General features: G+C 41.2%; 2 protein-coding genes across 5 annotated transcripts in view; one reads left to right on the top strand and one right to left on the bottom strand.

The window, feature by feature from the left end:
* LOC101165469 (phosphatase and actin regulator 1) overlaps nucleotides 1-6017 on the top strand; it is a 43201-nt gene extending 37184 nt beyond the window's left edge. For all 3 annotated transcript variants that reach the window (XM_023954393.1, XM_023954391.1, XM_023954392.1), the window contains exons 7-13: nucleotides 227-423; nucleotides 2680-2836; nucleotides 2936-2991; nucleotides 3064-3125; nucleotides 4318-4458; nucleotides 4528-4604; nucleotides 5224-6017. In XM_023954393.1, coding sequence (XP_023810161.1) covers nucleotides 227-423; nucleotides 2680-2836; nucleotides 2936-2991; nucleotides 3064-3125; nucleotides 4318-4458; nucleotides 4528-4604; nucleotides 5224-5239 — 706 coding nt within the window. In that variant the 3' untranslated portion in view covers nucleotides 5240-6017. The remainder of the gene's footprint in view (nucleotides 1-226; nucleotides 424-2679; nucleotides 2837-2935; nucleotides 2992-3063; nucleotides 3126-4317; nucleotides 4459-4527; nucleotides 4605-5223) is intronic.
* Nucleotides 5918-12267, bottom strand: LOC101162204 (TBC1 domain family member 7). 2 transcript variants are annotated; one of them, XM_004068126.4, is made up of 7 exons: nucleotides 11775-12265; nucleotides 10577-10657; nucleotides 10302-10492; nucleotides 7813-7950; nucleotides 6823-6968; nucleotides 6281-6410; nucleotides 5918-6212 (listed from the first exon to the last, which is right to left on the bottom strand). In XM_004068126.4, the coding sequence occupies exons 1-7, from the start codon at nucleotides 11884-11886 to the stop codon at nucleotides 6126-6128; spliced, it is 885 nt and encodes a 294-aa protein (XP_004068174.1). In that variant the 5' UTR covers nucleotides 11887-12265; the 3' UTR covers nucleotides 5918-6125. The 2 variants fall into 2 exon arrangements, with proteins under 2 accessions (XP_004068174.1, XP_020558206.1); XM_020702547.2 differs by having other exon boundaries at nucleotides 5935-6212; nucleotides 10335-10492; nucleotides 11775-12267.
* Between the last annotated feature and the right edge of the window lie 2453 nt (nucleotides 12268-14720).

The raw sequence follows: 14720 nt of genomic DNA, 5'->3' as shown, positions 1-14720 counted from the left end.
ACCATATAAATATACAGTAAGTACAGAGTAGACACAAAAAGTACCATGTAAGTACCCAGTAAAGTCCCATAGAAAGTACCATGTAAACATACTGTAAGTACCCAGTAGTTACACTATAAGTACCATGTAAATACCACTTAAGTACACTGTAAGTACTGTACTGTAAAAGAAAGCGTTACCCAAATTTGTCCTTGAAATCTGACCCTCTGTTCTCCGTGACCTGCAGCTCCATGATGCACGCGGGTCCCGCGGTGATGATCGAATGTGATGACGATGACAAAGAAAACCGTCCCGACGAGGCCGACTATGAAGACATGCCTGGGATGTACAACGAGGAGAGAGAGGAGGAGGAGGAGGAAGAAGAAGAAGAAGTGGAGGAGGAGGAGGAAGAAGAAGAAGAGGATGACGACACGCTTTTTTCAAGTACGACTTTTTGTTCTTTTATTTTTCTTTGTTTTCTTTTGTAGCTTTGAACAAATCTACCGAGAATGAAGGTAACATTTCACATGAACTCCTCAAAGTTCTTTTATGAGTAGAAGTGATTTGACAAAAATGAGTTTATAACATTTTAACAATATAATTTGACCTAAAAAAAAAAACATTTCATACATAAAAAATGGTCTAAAAGTCAAAACAAGAAAGTAAGAAATACAGGATTACCGTAAGTTCCGGATTATAAGTCGCTACTTTTGACACATCCTTTCGCTCGAGCAGAAAGGGTAAGAGTGAGACAAGGGGAATATGGTATATGTGTCGAGGAAGACGCAAGTTTAATGTGAATTCCTGCTTTGTGAGTGAATGGCACGAACAGACCCTCATCATGGAAAATGCAAGAAGAAATGCAGATGACGCATCTTTCAAGTTAAAAGCAGTGTGAAAAAATCCACCATCACCAACGGGTTTGGAAAAGCCGGTCTGTTTAGGAGAGAATTTGCCTCAGGATGAGAGTGACACTGACAACGACAACGAAGGAGACACTGAGAGAGTGTGTGGCGAAGAATGTCTGACGCTATTCCAATCCGACACTGAGGAGGAAGACTTCCATGGTTTCAGCGAACAGTGCAGAGGTGCCTATAAGTTACTTCTGCTCTGTGACTTTTATCAGTATGTTGTTTTTTTAACCAGCCATGTTAGTGCTGTTACCATATTGCTGATGAGTTACTGCAGCGTCACAGGCACTGTTTGGAATAGAGCTGTGACGGTGTGGGATTTTTGATCACCGCGGTGATGTAGCAGTAGGAGTTACGGTGTCGCGGTTCACCCCCCAAACACAAAGTACCCCGGCGGCCGTGTCGCAAATACGCGGTATTCTTTATTAACAAATAACAGTAACTACTACCTACTAACTATCTAACTGCATGTGTAGCAGGAAAGAGCAGGAGCAGCCCAAGAGGGCCTCCCCCTTGAGCTGCACGAGCCCCCCTCCTTCTGCTGCACGCACTCCCTCGTCTTTATTATACACGCAGCGCCACGGTTTCCGCACATACAAATCCTCATTCTACAACACGTGTCAATGTGGGCAGGTGCGGCTTATGTATGTACAAAAAGGTTTATCCTCTAAAAATGTAACGGGTGCGGCTCATGATCAGGTGCGCTCTATAGTCCGGACATTATGGTAAATCATATATATATATATATAAAAAAGTTGATATACCAAAAAATATTCAATCTGTTTGTTCACTTTAAAAAAATCTATTTAAAAGAATGTGGAAAAGAAAAATTTGCTGCAAGAAAGACACAAAAATTGAAGTCAGAACTGAACAAAGGAATTATGAAAGGAAAGAGACTGAAAAATGAATTACAACATAGACAGAAATGATAAGATTTAAAAAAGAATTTTATTTTTTGGTCGCCCAGGGATGACTAACAGACCTTTGTCATTTTTGGAAGAACCTGCACAAATAAACTTTACCAAAGTTACTTTACCACCAGTAAACTTTACCATCAAAGTTACCTTTGCAACAGAGGTTTTTTGTTAACCACGCTACCATTCCTAATATATTCATCTTGAATGTTATATCTTAAGGATATAGCCAACGATTCATGTGTCAAATTTTCACAATATTCCACGGAAAATGTGCAAGCAACAGGGAAACGCCACTTTTGTAAACTCGCCACACGAACGCCATTCAAAATCTGCAACTTCTAATTCTAACATTCTTTCCTAAGTGGAGGTAATAGATAAATATAGGAGCTTTTTTCCCATACTGTGGGATCCTGTTTAAATCCCCAAACTTCACACTTAACTACAAAACGGCTGCCAAGCCGTAGTAATCCCACAATAAGCCATCCCATAATAATTTCAAAACTTCCTTTGGATATTCCTGACGTGTGTGTTAGTGTCATTAGTGAATTGTTGTTATTTTTTTAGCCCCATAAAAGATTTTGGACCCTTTCTATTTTTTAATGGTTTTGCCCACTGTGATGTCATCTATTTTTACAGGGGGGGGGGGGTCATTTTGCCCCAAAATAATTTTCAAATAATATCAAAGATTGTAAGGAAGTAAAGATTTCTTGAAAATAGAAGTAAAGCATAAAAAATGGGTTTATATGAATAAAAAATGAGACCAAAAGTTGGTATATCCTACATCTCAAATGATGCTGTAAAAATGAAAAGCAGGAGCTTCAATGACTCCTTTTGCCCAGTGAAAAGCCTCCATTACCGAGTTCCTCCTTCAGGCACGCTCGCCATGAAGATTTTACGGAGAGACTCTCTGGCCATCAAGCTGAGCAACCGTCCCTCCAAGAGGGAGCTGGAGGAGAAGAACATCCTGCCCGTGCAGTCGGACCAGGAGCGGCTGGAGTCGCGGCAGCAGACGGCCACCAAACTGACCAGGTGAGCGGCCCCTGCAGGCGATGTAGGGTAAGGACGGGTTACAGGCTCCTGTTTGAAAGAGAGAAAAAAAAAACCCCTCACGGATGAATGTTTGTTCAGGCGGCTGAGTCAGAGGCCGACAGCAGAGGAGCTGGAACAGAGGAACATATTAAAGCGTAAGTCAGAGGAGAAGAACAAAACAACCATCAACCAAACAGCGACTGAACTCTTTGCTCTCCTCCTTCCAGCTCGCAATGATCAGGAGGAGCAGGAGGAGAAGAGGGAGATCAAAAGACATTTATCTAAGAAGGTATGTCTTTGATCAGAGGACATATCTGTGACCTGACTGTCTGCCCTTCATTCTACAATCATGTTTTTATCATTTCATCACGCTTATTGAGTCATATCTGTAGCTTCAGAATGCAGCAGTGCATCTCTGAAAACATTTAGGTAGTTTATTTTATAAGTCACCATTCAGAAATGCTGTTCAGGTGAGGAGGAGGAGTCAAAAGAACCAAGGAGAGACTGAATCACATCTGTACTACAAATCCCATAATGCAGTGTACCTGTTACCCATGAGGTTAGGACCTGTCGCTCAGGAATAAGAGACTGGCTTCTAAAAGATGAGACTATCCAGTTTTAACTAGGGATGGGAATAGAAGCCCCATGAAGCTTTTCTAGGGGTTCATGTAATTGTGCCGGAAGAATGAACCACCCATCCCATTCAGGGCTTTGAAACCACACAGAATAGCGCCATCTGGTGGCGGACTGGACGTAAAATCATACGCGTCAACTGAGCTCCTTGTAACACTTCAATGTGGAAATGATGGTGAAAAAACATAAAACAAAACAATTTTGGTAATGATGATTAAAAAAACAACGTAAAACAACACAACATGTGATGTTTTCTGTCCGAAGAGCTTGACACAGCAAATGAAGAAAATAAACGCAAAACAAATAAAATTGTAAGATGCTGGTTATGAACCCAGGATTCAAACCCCATTGACTTTTCCACTGAGCTATCTCTGCTGATTCTGATCAGGTGTGCCATCGTAGATTCATTGAACTATTTTTTTTGTATACACAACATTCATAGTGTTTGGCTTGATTAGGAGAAATCGAGTTGAAATGATCCTGAGCCACAATACGTTTTTTACCAGGAGTTGTGGTATTTCTAGAGAATAGGGCTGCATTGTGGTCTATATAAAATTTAATGTGCATTCATGCACACTGGTTTTATTGCAAAGACTTCTGGGCAATTTGAAAGGGACTGGATTTTGAAGCTAGTTTAAACCTAGTGACTACAGCTATGCAGTTCAGCAGGTAACCACTAGATGGCGTTTACTGAGACACTTTCTAACTTGACAATAGGGAAAACTAACTTAAATTTGCGTTTCTGAATAATTTTTAATGATCAGGTAGAAACACTTGAAGATGTCTGAGCTGCTGCACATGTTGACATTGTTGTGACATCACCAAAAACCATGATGATGCTCCTGCAGCTCAGCCAGAGGCCCACAGTGGAGGAGCTGAGGGAGGCGAAGATCCTCATCCGCTTCAGCGACTACGTGGAGGTGGCCGAGGCCCAGGACTACGACAGGAGAGCGGACAAACCTTGGACACGGCTAACGGCCGCCGACAAGGTCTGTTCAGATGAGGACGAGCTCAGGTTTAGGCGCTCCTTTCTCTTCATGCTTCTCTCTGCTGTGCAGGCTGCCATAAGGAAGGAGCTGAACGAGTTCAAAAGCACAGAGATGGAGGTGCACGAGTCCAGCCGCCATCTAACCAGGTGGGTCAGGTCATCCTGAAAGAAGGACATGAAAGAGAGGAAGTCACATGACAACAGCCAATGGGAACAAGAGGATATAGCATTAAAACACAGAGAAGAATACCTTAGTCATGAAAAATGATGACTCAGCTGCTTTATTTTGCAGAAAGAAAGAGTTTATGTAAAAATAAGCTCCCTGCTCCGTTCCATTCTGATGCATCCACTTGTAGACAAGTAGATCCATGAACATCTTTGTTTTCCTCGTCTGAGCTGGAATCTGGATCTAAACTGTATGACTGGATAGCTCTGATATTTTTTGTTGCACCGGTAATGTCAGGTTGGGGTTGTGAGGGGCTGTAAGATAGCGGAAGAGCGTGTAAACAGAAGGGTGATGGGAAGTGGGGGTGGGCTTACTTCACATCAACAGCCCCGCACTGTTTACAACTAAGAGGTAAATTTGTAAAAAAAAAAAAAAAAACTGGGAACAATTTTATGATCAGAGTGGGACTCCAACATTTTTCCACTCGTCTATCTTTTCCTCTGTAAACTTCAGCCTTGTTTCCGTCTGCATTCATTACCGAGGTCTTCCTCAAAACGTCTCTGGATTTTGTGTCACAAACCCGTTTTTATTCTCCTGCAGGTTCCACCGGCCCTGACACCTTGCTGCCCGTTTTTTTTTGTTTTTTTTAACTGCTAACCAGCGCCACCTGCTGACTGATAAGCTGACCTCAGGAGTTTGAGCCGTCACAGGAGCAAAAAGCCTGCAGACGGCTGAACTCTGGACTGCCATCTCCCTGCAGGGAGAACTAAAGGACTTCTTGATATTCAAAAGCTATGAACTGTTTGGTTTTTATGTGCATTGAGGAGGTGGAGATGTTTTACCTCGCAGATGAAGGTCAAACTGACTTCCTGTGCCAATCTGTGGTCGCGAGTGCTCAGAGATGAAGGTGCATCTTTATTTTTTTACCCATTGGATTCTGGCCGTTTTATCCCACAGAAGCCCAACATTGAATTCCACATCCGCTAGCCGAGCAATAACTTTCAATTCCGATCTGGAGCAGCTCCTCAGATCCCTGATTTAAACCAAAGCGAGCTGGCCGCATCCTGCAGAGTCCAGTCTTTGGATTCGACATTTTTGTTTACACCAATTTCAAATTTGCCAACTTCGTCATTTTCCAAACTGGAGGCAACCTCAAAGTCCGGATTGGGGGCGCCACGCCGCACCACCTTACCGTGTGTTGTTTACAGCTGAAGATGCCGTCGTGTTGGAGGACGCTTCGGTCAAGACAAACAAAAAAATCTATGAGGATGTACAGAAAGGGGAGCTTTTTGGGTGTTTTTGTAAACAAACTGCATGTTGTATTAATTTATTGTGAGTCTTTAATGATGTACACAATTTCTTAAAGAAAAACCTATAAAAAAAACAATACGTTTGCTCTTCGTCCTTCGTCCCCCCCCTTGTGCGAAAAAGTCAGTTCAGTAATTTCTCAGGAAAAAGTCTGTCCAGCTCAGATTACACCCCAAAGGATTCTGGGAAACGTCTCACACAGCGTGAACCGGGTTCCCGCAGTACTTCTGCCACAGCTCCACGGCTTTGGTCACAATGGCGTCCGTGTTTTCCTGCGGGATCTGGAGGAGAGGACGGCAGTGAGAGCAGGATGGGGGACGGGCGGGCCCCTGCGAGAACTGTCACTCACGTTGGACAGGAAGTTGACCACGCCCTCCGGCCGGTTGATGCCTAGCAGCATGATCTTGTAGCTGAGCAGGATCTCCAGAGCCACAAACACCAGGATCTTACAGGAGCCGCTGATCACCTTGTCCCAGACCCTGCAGACGTTTGGGGAAAGTTCAGCATCGATCTTCAGAGTCAAACTGAACCACACAGGTAACATCAACCACAAATCTCAGGCTCCGGGATACATCTGTATAAGTATTGTAATTCCAAAATAAAAGTCTGGACTGAAAATGAGTGGAAAAGTTCAGACAAAACTTAACACTACTAATGTAAATAATAACTTTAAAAAAGAAAAAAGCAGGGGTCTGCCACCATCTACACTTAAACAGCCAATTGAGTTGATTTCTCGCTGACAACAACCCAGCAGGAGCCACGATGGAGGGGTAAAAGACCCTCAGGTGGCCCCGGATCCTCAGGCGGCAGACCCCTGATCTAAAGGAGAGGAGTGATGGTGTGACTGGGTTCTGTGGATCAGTGACAGCAGAGCAGCACACAGCCTCTGACCTCTGCAGGCTGCACTCGGGCAGACAGCCGGCGAAGCAGCGTCTGAACCAGAGGCTGTAAGGCAGCTGAAGCAGAGCCCCCGTGCTCTTCAGGTGGGCCAGCAGCCGCGGCTCCTCCTGGCTCAGGTAATGCTCCAGGCTCTTCGGCTGCAGCGGAACACGAGGAGACCCTCATCACACTGATAGGATGACACGTTTGATGATGACACTATTCTTTGTAAAGCTAATATTTCAGCATCTTTAATCTTTAACAGTGTGCTGTCTGAACACACACACACACACACAGCATTTCAGAAAAAACTGAGAAGAAAAAAACCTGTGATTTATCCTGCAGCTTCTAAAATTAAGATTAAAATACATTTTTAATCAAAGCCTCCTAAGGCAAACAGCTTCTTTTTAACATTTTAATCTGAAAAAAAAAAAATTCTGACCAATCCTTTACTTTTGGATTGATAAACCTTTTTTTCTCCTATTAATGAGATCCATAAGATGTGCAGATTATGACCGGCATATGATCGGAATATTTGTTAAAACAGGTTTAAAAAAAAAGAAACGACTGACTATAGACAGCTGTAAACAACTTTAATGTCATAGAAAATGCTCTGCTTTTAGGGTTCTGAAGGTGGGCTTTTATTTTGAAGAGTTGAAAAGGGAAGTGCTTTTTATCTTCTTCAGGGTAGGATTGATCAATAAACAGACTGTAGAATGTTTTTTATAATAAACTTGTATAAATGGGTTTATTGAAATAGTTTATCTGATGTGATGCATTCATGTGCTGAACAGGAGTGGGAAATTCTCTATTACGTTGGAATCCCTTCTTTTTTTCGTTTGTTTTTTTTTGAAGCATTATTCAAAGTGATTGCAAGACTCGGCTCAGATCTGATCTGAACTATGAACAATCGATTTAGGAAACTTCCTTTACTGTAATTTTTTCTGCAAAATAGCATTCGATTTTTGTTTGGATCAAACTTAATTCGCCCAAAACACTCACCAGATGTGGAACCGAGTCCCCAAACTTGGTGTAGAACTGAGTAATGAAACATTTGATGAGCCAGTAGCAGTCCACCGGATCATCCACGATCTCCTCCATGGCTCTGCTGACCGCCAGGAAGTCCTCACTCTCCTCATCCTGGACAAAAAAAGATTCATTTTCTCAGATATGTCAGAACAAGCCGAGGATCTTTGACTCCCCCTCCTCATTTCAGCAGAAACTGACGTGGGAAGGCCATTATTCTATTGACAAGAGAATTTTCAGAAGAAATCACATGAATGCAGTCCTCAGGCTCATGGAGGGATCTGATTTCAATGTAAATATAACTGTTTTAACCACATACCTATGAAATGGGTCCAAATAAAACATCTGTAGCATAAAAAGGACTTTTTATTCAAATCTGCAGATTGATAAGCAAAACAAAAGCAGAAAAATGCAACATTTTATCGAATGCACTGACCCCTGTGATGAACATGAAAAAAATGTGGGATTATCTCTGACTTTGGCTTCTTTTTTATCAATGGATGCTTGTTTACATAAAAAAATAAGACTTAGAACCATAATAGTTCAGTTAAATCAACACTTTTTTGCTAAACCAACAAAAATATCATTACAAAGAAAAGAAAAAAACAACAAATAACACATGACAAGCATGTTTTGGGTGTTTTTAACCTGTTCTTGAGTGATTTTTCTGATGATGGAGGACATGTTTAAAGAAAATTTGGTGTTTGGGATCTGGGTACACGATGTAGCCGGGACGTAAAGGAGGCTTCCATCCTCATCTTTAGGGAAACAGACGGCCTCTGCTGCTGAGCAGTTCACTGACTCTCAGTAAAAAGCAGCGCATTGTGTGGCATTCACAGTTTATTTTAAAAATTGGATAAGTCAGATCCTTAAAAAAATAATTGTTCTTTTTCCCTCCCAAAGATATAGAAGCTGATTGCAGATCACTTAATTATGCGAGCATTGTATTTATTTGGCACAACAGGCCATTAAAAACACATCAGTAAACCTAAAACAGGGATTCTATCGAGGGCTTCAAAATAAAAGCACTACTGTTTGTCTTACGCTTCGTTTCCATCGGGCATGTGTGTCGCGTGTTGAACAACGTGCTAAACGTGGGCTCTTGAACAAGCGTGTTCACACTGGACTGTCACTACCCGACGCTGGCGCATGTAACTTCAGCTGGAAGAAGCTTGGTGTGAAAACTAAAATCACAAACCATAATGATTCATTTTTCCTCCAAGATCAATTTTCAAACGGTTGGCACTTCTGTGAGTTAAAGAGGACATAATCCAACCCGACTGGTCAAAGTTTGACCTGATTTAACTTTCTATTCACATGTTTTGGGCATAGAGCCTGAAAACAGACTTATAAATGTGTGTAGTGACGCATAAATGCGAGAGTTTTGAGCCTAAAAAGCACATTTACATCGACTTTATATTGGAAGCGGTCTCTCGAACGCGCGTTGCCGGGGGGCGGTGTGAACCAGTGACGTGCGGTCAGGTGAGGCTCGGCCTCACACATCAGTGTGATAAAATGGAAAAACCTACATTAAGTAAATATTATTTTCCACTGATCCGTGTTAAAGATACATTTTCGGTTTACTCCACACGTTTTCCACAGTTTCTGACGTTAAAATCCCTGATTTTGGGTGTTGCGCAATCACAGACGGAGAAGAAACTCCGGGTGAGGCTCCGGAGCGCTGCTGTAAACGCGCAGAATAGGCTGCCGAGGAGGCGAGCCTCGCCAGCAGGGGGCAGACATGAGCTACCAGCTGCTTTGTAGCTACATTGGTAGTAGAATCTCCAGCTCAGCGTATTAAACTAAGGGAAAATAAGGAAGACTTTTACAACAGACAGGGTCATGGAGCTTTTTGTGGAGAAGGATCGGTAGGTGGAAGTAAGTGGAAAAAAGGAAAGTATTTGAAAATTAAATTTTAGACCTAAAAGAATTCTTTTTATGATCATTTTCACAGACACTTTGTTAAAGACTGATTAAAGCACCAGAATTTAAAGCTGGAAAATTACCAAAAATAGTTATTGAGGGTCAAAATTAAATGCGTGCTGAACACATCTGTATACTTTAATTTGTTTACAGTATATATGAATAATTTATGCACAAGAAGAGTTTTTTATCCATGTCTATAAAAGAAATATTCTTTGTAGGACAAATATCTTCTTGCGTGTATCTTATATTCTGTTACCTGCTGTTGGATGAATGGTGAAATATTGTAAATCTGACTCCAGAGGAGTCGGTGCCTCACCAGCCATCAACGTGTGACGTGCGGTGAAAGGCTGAGGAAAATCTGAAGGGGGGTGGAGCATGATCACTGAATGATTTGTTTTTGTTGTGTCTCTCCATGTCTGCACACACGTCTTAGATCCCATACGGTGCCTCTAAAGACCAATCCTGAGAAAGCGTTTGCATCACTTGATCGACCTGCAAGTGCTCATGGGAGGTTAGAGTCATGCAGGCGGGTTTCTTACAGGAGGTAACATCTCGGAGCATCGCGGCAGCACCTGGTTCTCCAGCTGGAACATGCGCAGGTAGACGAGAGTGGACGGCGTGGAAGAGTTGATGTACCTCATCACCTCCAAAGCCTCCTTGATGTCCTGGTACTGCTCCCTCCTGTAACCCCCAACCAGCGCGTGGGAGTCACTGTGTGGGGGGAGGATGCCTGCAGGGACGGAGACCACAAACACGCTTTCTGGTGGATTTGTAACCTATTTTTGGCAAGATTTTGGCTCTGAGTGTCTCTTACCTAACAGCACTTTCCACACATGAATCCTGTACATGGAGGGTAGCGGGAACCTCTGACTGAAAGTGCTCAGCTTTTCCAAATCTGTAACAACACCAAAGCCATCAGTTAATCCACTTTTTTTATTATTATTTTAGAGAAACTCTGAGTCAGAAAAAAAAACGTGTTTCCATTTGCTAAGACCATCAGACACTAGATCTGCTGGCAGGCACCGTTAACCAGCAATATTTATCACCAAGTTTTTCTGTGAAATATAAAAAGCTAAAGCTGTGATTCCACAGAGGAGCTCAGCTCACAGTGACATTTAGGCTGTCAAACGATTAAGAAACATTTATCTGGACATTTTAAAACTTGAGTTTTCAGGCCTAATAAAAGCTAGTAAGAAAAAAAAGTCAAAAGCTGATGTTGGTCCTAAAAAAAAAAACAGGAATAAATATAGTTCATGCTGGCAAAAATAAAAAATAAACTGTACTTTCAAAATAAATCTGTCAATAGTGTGTAGGTATGTAAACAGTTTAAAAAAAAGTATTTAAGCATGACATAGCATGAAACTTTCAGATGTCATCTACCGTAATGCTTTCCACACTTTAGGTAAAAAATCATTATTTAATAATATTCAAAGTTCATCACTAACACCAGGTAACCCTTGTGCTATCCTAGGCACTTTAACATTGGGAGTTGGGTCATCTAGACCCACTAGACAGTGATTTGTGAACCTCACTGGTGTCCATGGATTACATGAAACCTTTCCACCTTTATCCACCTTTGACATGGTAGGTAGAACACGTCAATGTAAGGGGGGGGTCATAGGAGAACACAAGGGTTAAACCGGCAGATCAGAGTAATTATTTTTTTTGCCAAATCTAACACAGCAAACAAAAGTAACTATACTAAGTATCAAAGGGGTTTAACTTTAAAGGTAGGAAAATTAACCTTAAGGAAAATACCAGTTTTTAAATCATACTCAAAATGTACATGACATCTGAGGAGATTTAAAGAACGGATCTTGGGAAATGGAAATTTAAAAGGTGATTCTTAAGTCTGACAGAAGCAGACAGTAATTATCTTGTACAAGAATCCTCTCCTCAGATCGGACGTAGACGTTAGTAGCTTTAAGTCAAGTGATTCATTGATTTTTTTAATACATATTTTCTCTGTTTCTTTTTCAAGTTAAGTTTAAGAAAAGGAGAAAAAAACCTACCAAGAGGATTGTCCTTCAGTAGTATTTCCAGAGACTTCTTTTCCTCCACGCCCCTGAAGCCCATTTTCTCATAATAAGCTGAGCGAAAATTTCTCTGAGGGTCGTCAGCCATGACTCCTTTAACTACAATCAGTGTAGTTTCAGTGAAAAAAAAAATAGTCTGTTATGTGGAGGATATTTAACGACCATAAGCGTGTCTTAATAATCCGTAACCTTTTTGCTCATGCTGCAGGTTAGTGTGTTTAAGCTAACATTAGCTTGATAATGAATCACTGAAGACAACATGATTTTCGGTCACCGACTATAACCTGGTATAGCTGTTTTACTACACGAAGGTAAAAAAACAGCTCAACAGGAAGTTTAACTTCTCATTTTCACGTCTTGTTGTCGTTGTTATTAGCGGTAATGTTGATTAATATACTATCGAGGAATTTGTCAGAACTACCTGTCCTGTAAGCGACATGCTAAGTGTTTTTAACCACAACTTCCGGATGTTCCGTTCAGAATAAAAGCATGGGTCTCGCTTTTACGATTCCGTTTGAAACCTTTCCATTCTTTCACTATATAAATTAAAATATCGAAATAAAAAACAATATATTTCCATATCTTTTGATAGTAAACAGATTCAACGCCCCTTCTTAGTAGCGCATTGCAAAACTACGTTTATTTTGAAAGAAATTTCACTTAATTTTCCTGTCCATCATGTTCAAGCCCCACCTTCCGTTCCTCATTTTAACGGAAAGCAGGAAGGACCAAAGTTTCTTCAAGGACCGCGAGAGGCAAGTTGCAAAAGGAAGCTACTTTTCGTGCTTCCTGATAATACTTTGAAAATGTATTAAATTTGAAGTATTTAAACCACAGAAGCTATAGATATGATGAACATAAGACTGAAACAATCCCCAGCCCTGCCTTAAAGAACCAAGTAGACACCAGAACAGATTTGTGACCGGCTTGACATCTTCTTGAGTCAAGAGCAACCCCTGCAGTTTCAAGGACAATTATACAGGTAAAACCACGTTGAGAATTATTAGTGTCATCCAATCTGTAGATGGAAGGAGTCGATGAACAAATCCCTGACATATACCTGGACTTGCACTCACATATTAGTCCAGATGACATAATTAAAATCAAAACCCTGAAAGTGGAAGAATTCTCTCGTCACATTATAGGAGGTCTCAGATTCTCTTGTTTCTAGTTTTTACGGAAGGTAGGAATCGAACATTGAGGTACACAGGAGACCTTTTATCTTCACGAGCACTTTAGTATGGAGTTAATTCAGTCTCAATAATCAGAAATGCACACAACCGGTTTTACAAATGCACACGCTCCGATTCACAAATGTCATTTTATGCAAACGTGAAAAATAAATTCGGAAATACACACCCTGTGTTTCACAAACACACAGATTGTGTTTCACACATGCACACTAAATGTTTTACAAATGCACAATAAGTGTTTCTCACAAATGTGCACACTGTGTTTCACAAAAACATTTTAGAAATTCACAATAAATGTATCAGAAATGCACAGTAAGTGCTTCACAAACATGATTTTTAGTTACACATGTGATGTGAACTCACAGATCATTCGAATTGCAGACTGTGCATTCAAAATCCCGTTCTCGTTTGTGAATCTCCCCGTGTGTGTGAGAGATTTTTCTACGGTGAATATTGAGACTCATCTGACGGAGCGGGTCAACTAATGTCACCATTGGCTAGTGAATCTGTCAATCAAACTCGTTGGCAAAGCAGGCGGGTTCGCTTTTAACCAATCGAATGGACCCTTACACTCCTCACTTTCAAAGTGACGAGGGAGGGAGCTGTTCAGCACAGCAGTTGAAAGGACGCGGGCGGCAAACATGGCGGAGAGGTCTTCTGAACGGGATCAGTCTCAGCCCGTAAGTAATGCATTTATTTGATCATTCCCTCGTTGTACGTCCTGTAATGTTATTGAATACTAAGTTGAAGCGGTCTCCTTAGCCAAGTGACATGTGTGAATGCTTTATGAACACTGCAGCCGAGTCGTTTGCAGAGTACCCCCACCGCAAATTAGCTTAGCTTTGTTTTGCTTAGCCTGTGCCAGTTGTGGCTGCCTGTGAGTGTGAGTGAAGTTCAAGCCGGTGTCGGTTCAAGCTAGCGTCTGTAGCCAATGATCTGTAGGTTCTTAACATGATTCATAAGGAACTAAGGGGAAAAGCATGCCGGATTTACAGCAGCAAAGAAAGTTTAATAAAAAGTATTGATTAAGTATTAAGTATTGTTTAAACACTGATGCTATGCTAACTAGCTAGCTGTTCCGTGTGCTGCCTTTATGTAAATGCGATCCGGGTTAAAGTTAGCCACAGCATTTTCACAACCCAGACTTTAAGATGGGGTGGACTGTGCAACAAAGTTAATTCATATGACATTCATGAAAACGGCATTTTTTAAATATAACATACATGAATCCACTGTTGAATGAAAGCAGCCTCATTAAGTTTCTAACGTTAGAATCCGTATTGTGCTGAAAGCCCTGTGAGATTGTGTCAGAGTGACAGCCACTAAAATCCCCGTATCTTTACTTCCAATGACGTAATGACAAGAATCCCAAACATTATGTTTTTAGGCTGTTTTGCAGTCGATAAGTAGTCACAGAAAGGGTGGATGGGAGAAATCAGCTGTCAACAGTGATTTGAGTAGAAGTTACTGTAAGTATTACACACAGGCTTCCTGTGATCAGTGTCTTGTCTCTGATTTTTTTTAAAGCTGTTCTTTACTACAAGCTCAAGTAATCATAGCAAGAGTGTTTTAAAAAAATTCCCCTTTCATATATTTGAAAATTATGTAATTTAAGATCAGACAGCTAAATGATCTAATCCATGTTTGTTGTGTTTTTATTTATTCTCTAGGAATTACTGAAGCGTGACAGCGTGACAATCTTTTGTTCCTCGTGCCATCAGGCAATACA

The sequence above is a fragment of the Oryzias latipes genome, chromosome 4 (assembly GCF_002234675.1).
Source record: "Oryzias latipes chromosome 4, ASM223467v1".
NCBI classification, from domain to species: Eukaryota; Metazoa; Chordata; class Actinopteri; order Beloniformes; family Adrianichthyidae; genus Oryzias; species Oryzias latipes.
Note: the sequence above shows the minus strand (reverse complement) of the source record. Positions and strands in the feature narration are given on the sequence as shown.

What these genes read in the sequence shown, in the direction of transcription:
- LOC101162204 (XM_004068126.4), bottom strand. Translation starts at nt 11,886, where the DNA reads ATGGCTGACGACCCTCAGAGAAATTTTCGCTCAGCTTATTATGAGAAA. An exon ending in CCCGAGTGCAGCCTGCAGAG is followed by an intron (nt 6,411 to 6,822) that starts GTCAGAGGCTGT and finishes AAACGTCTGCAG; the next exon opens with GGTCTGGGACAAGGTGATCA. An exon ending in TGGTCAACTTCCTGTCCAAC is followed by an intron (nt 6,213 to 6,280) that starts GTGAGTGACAGT and finishes CCTCTCCTCCAG; the next exon opens with ATCCCGCAGGAAAACACGGA.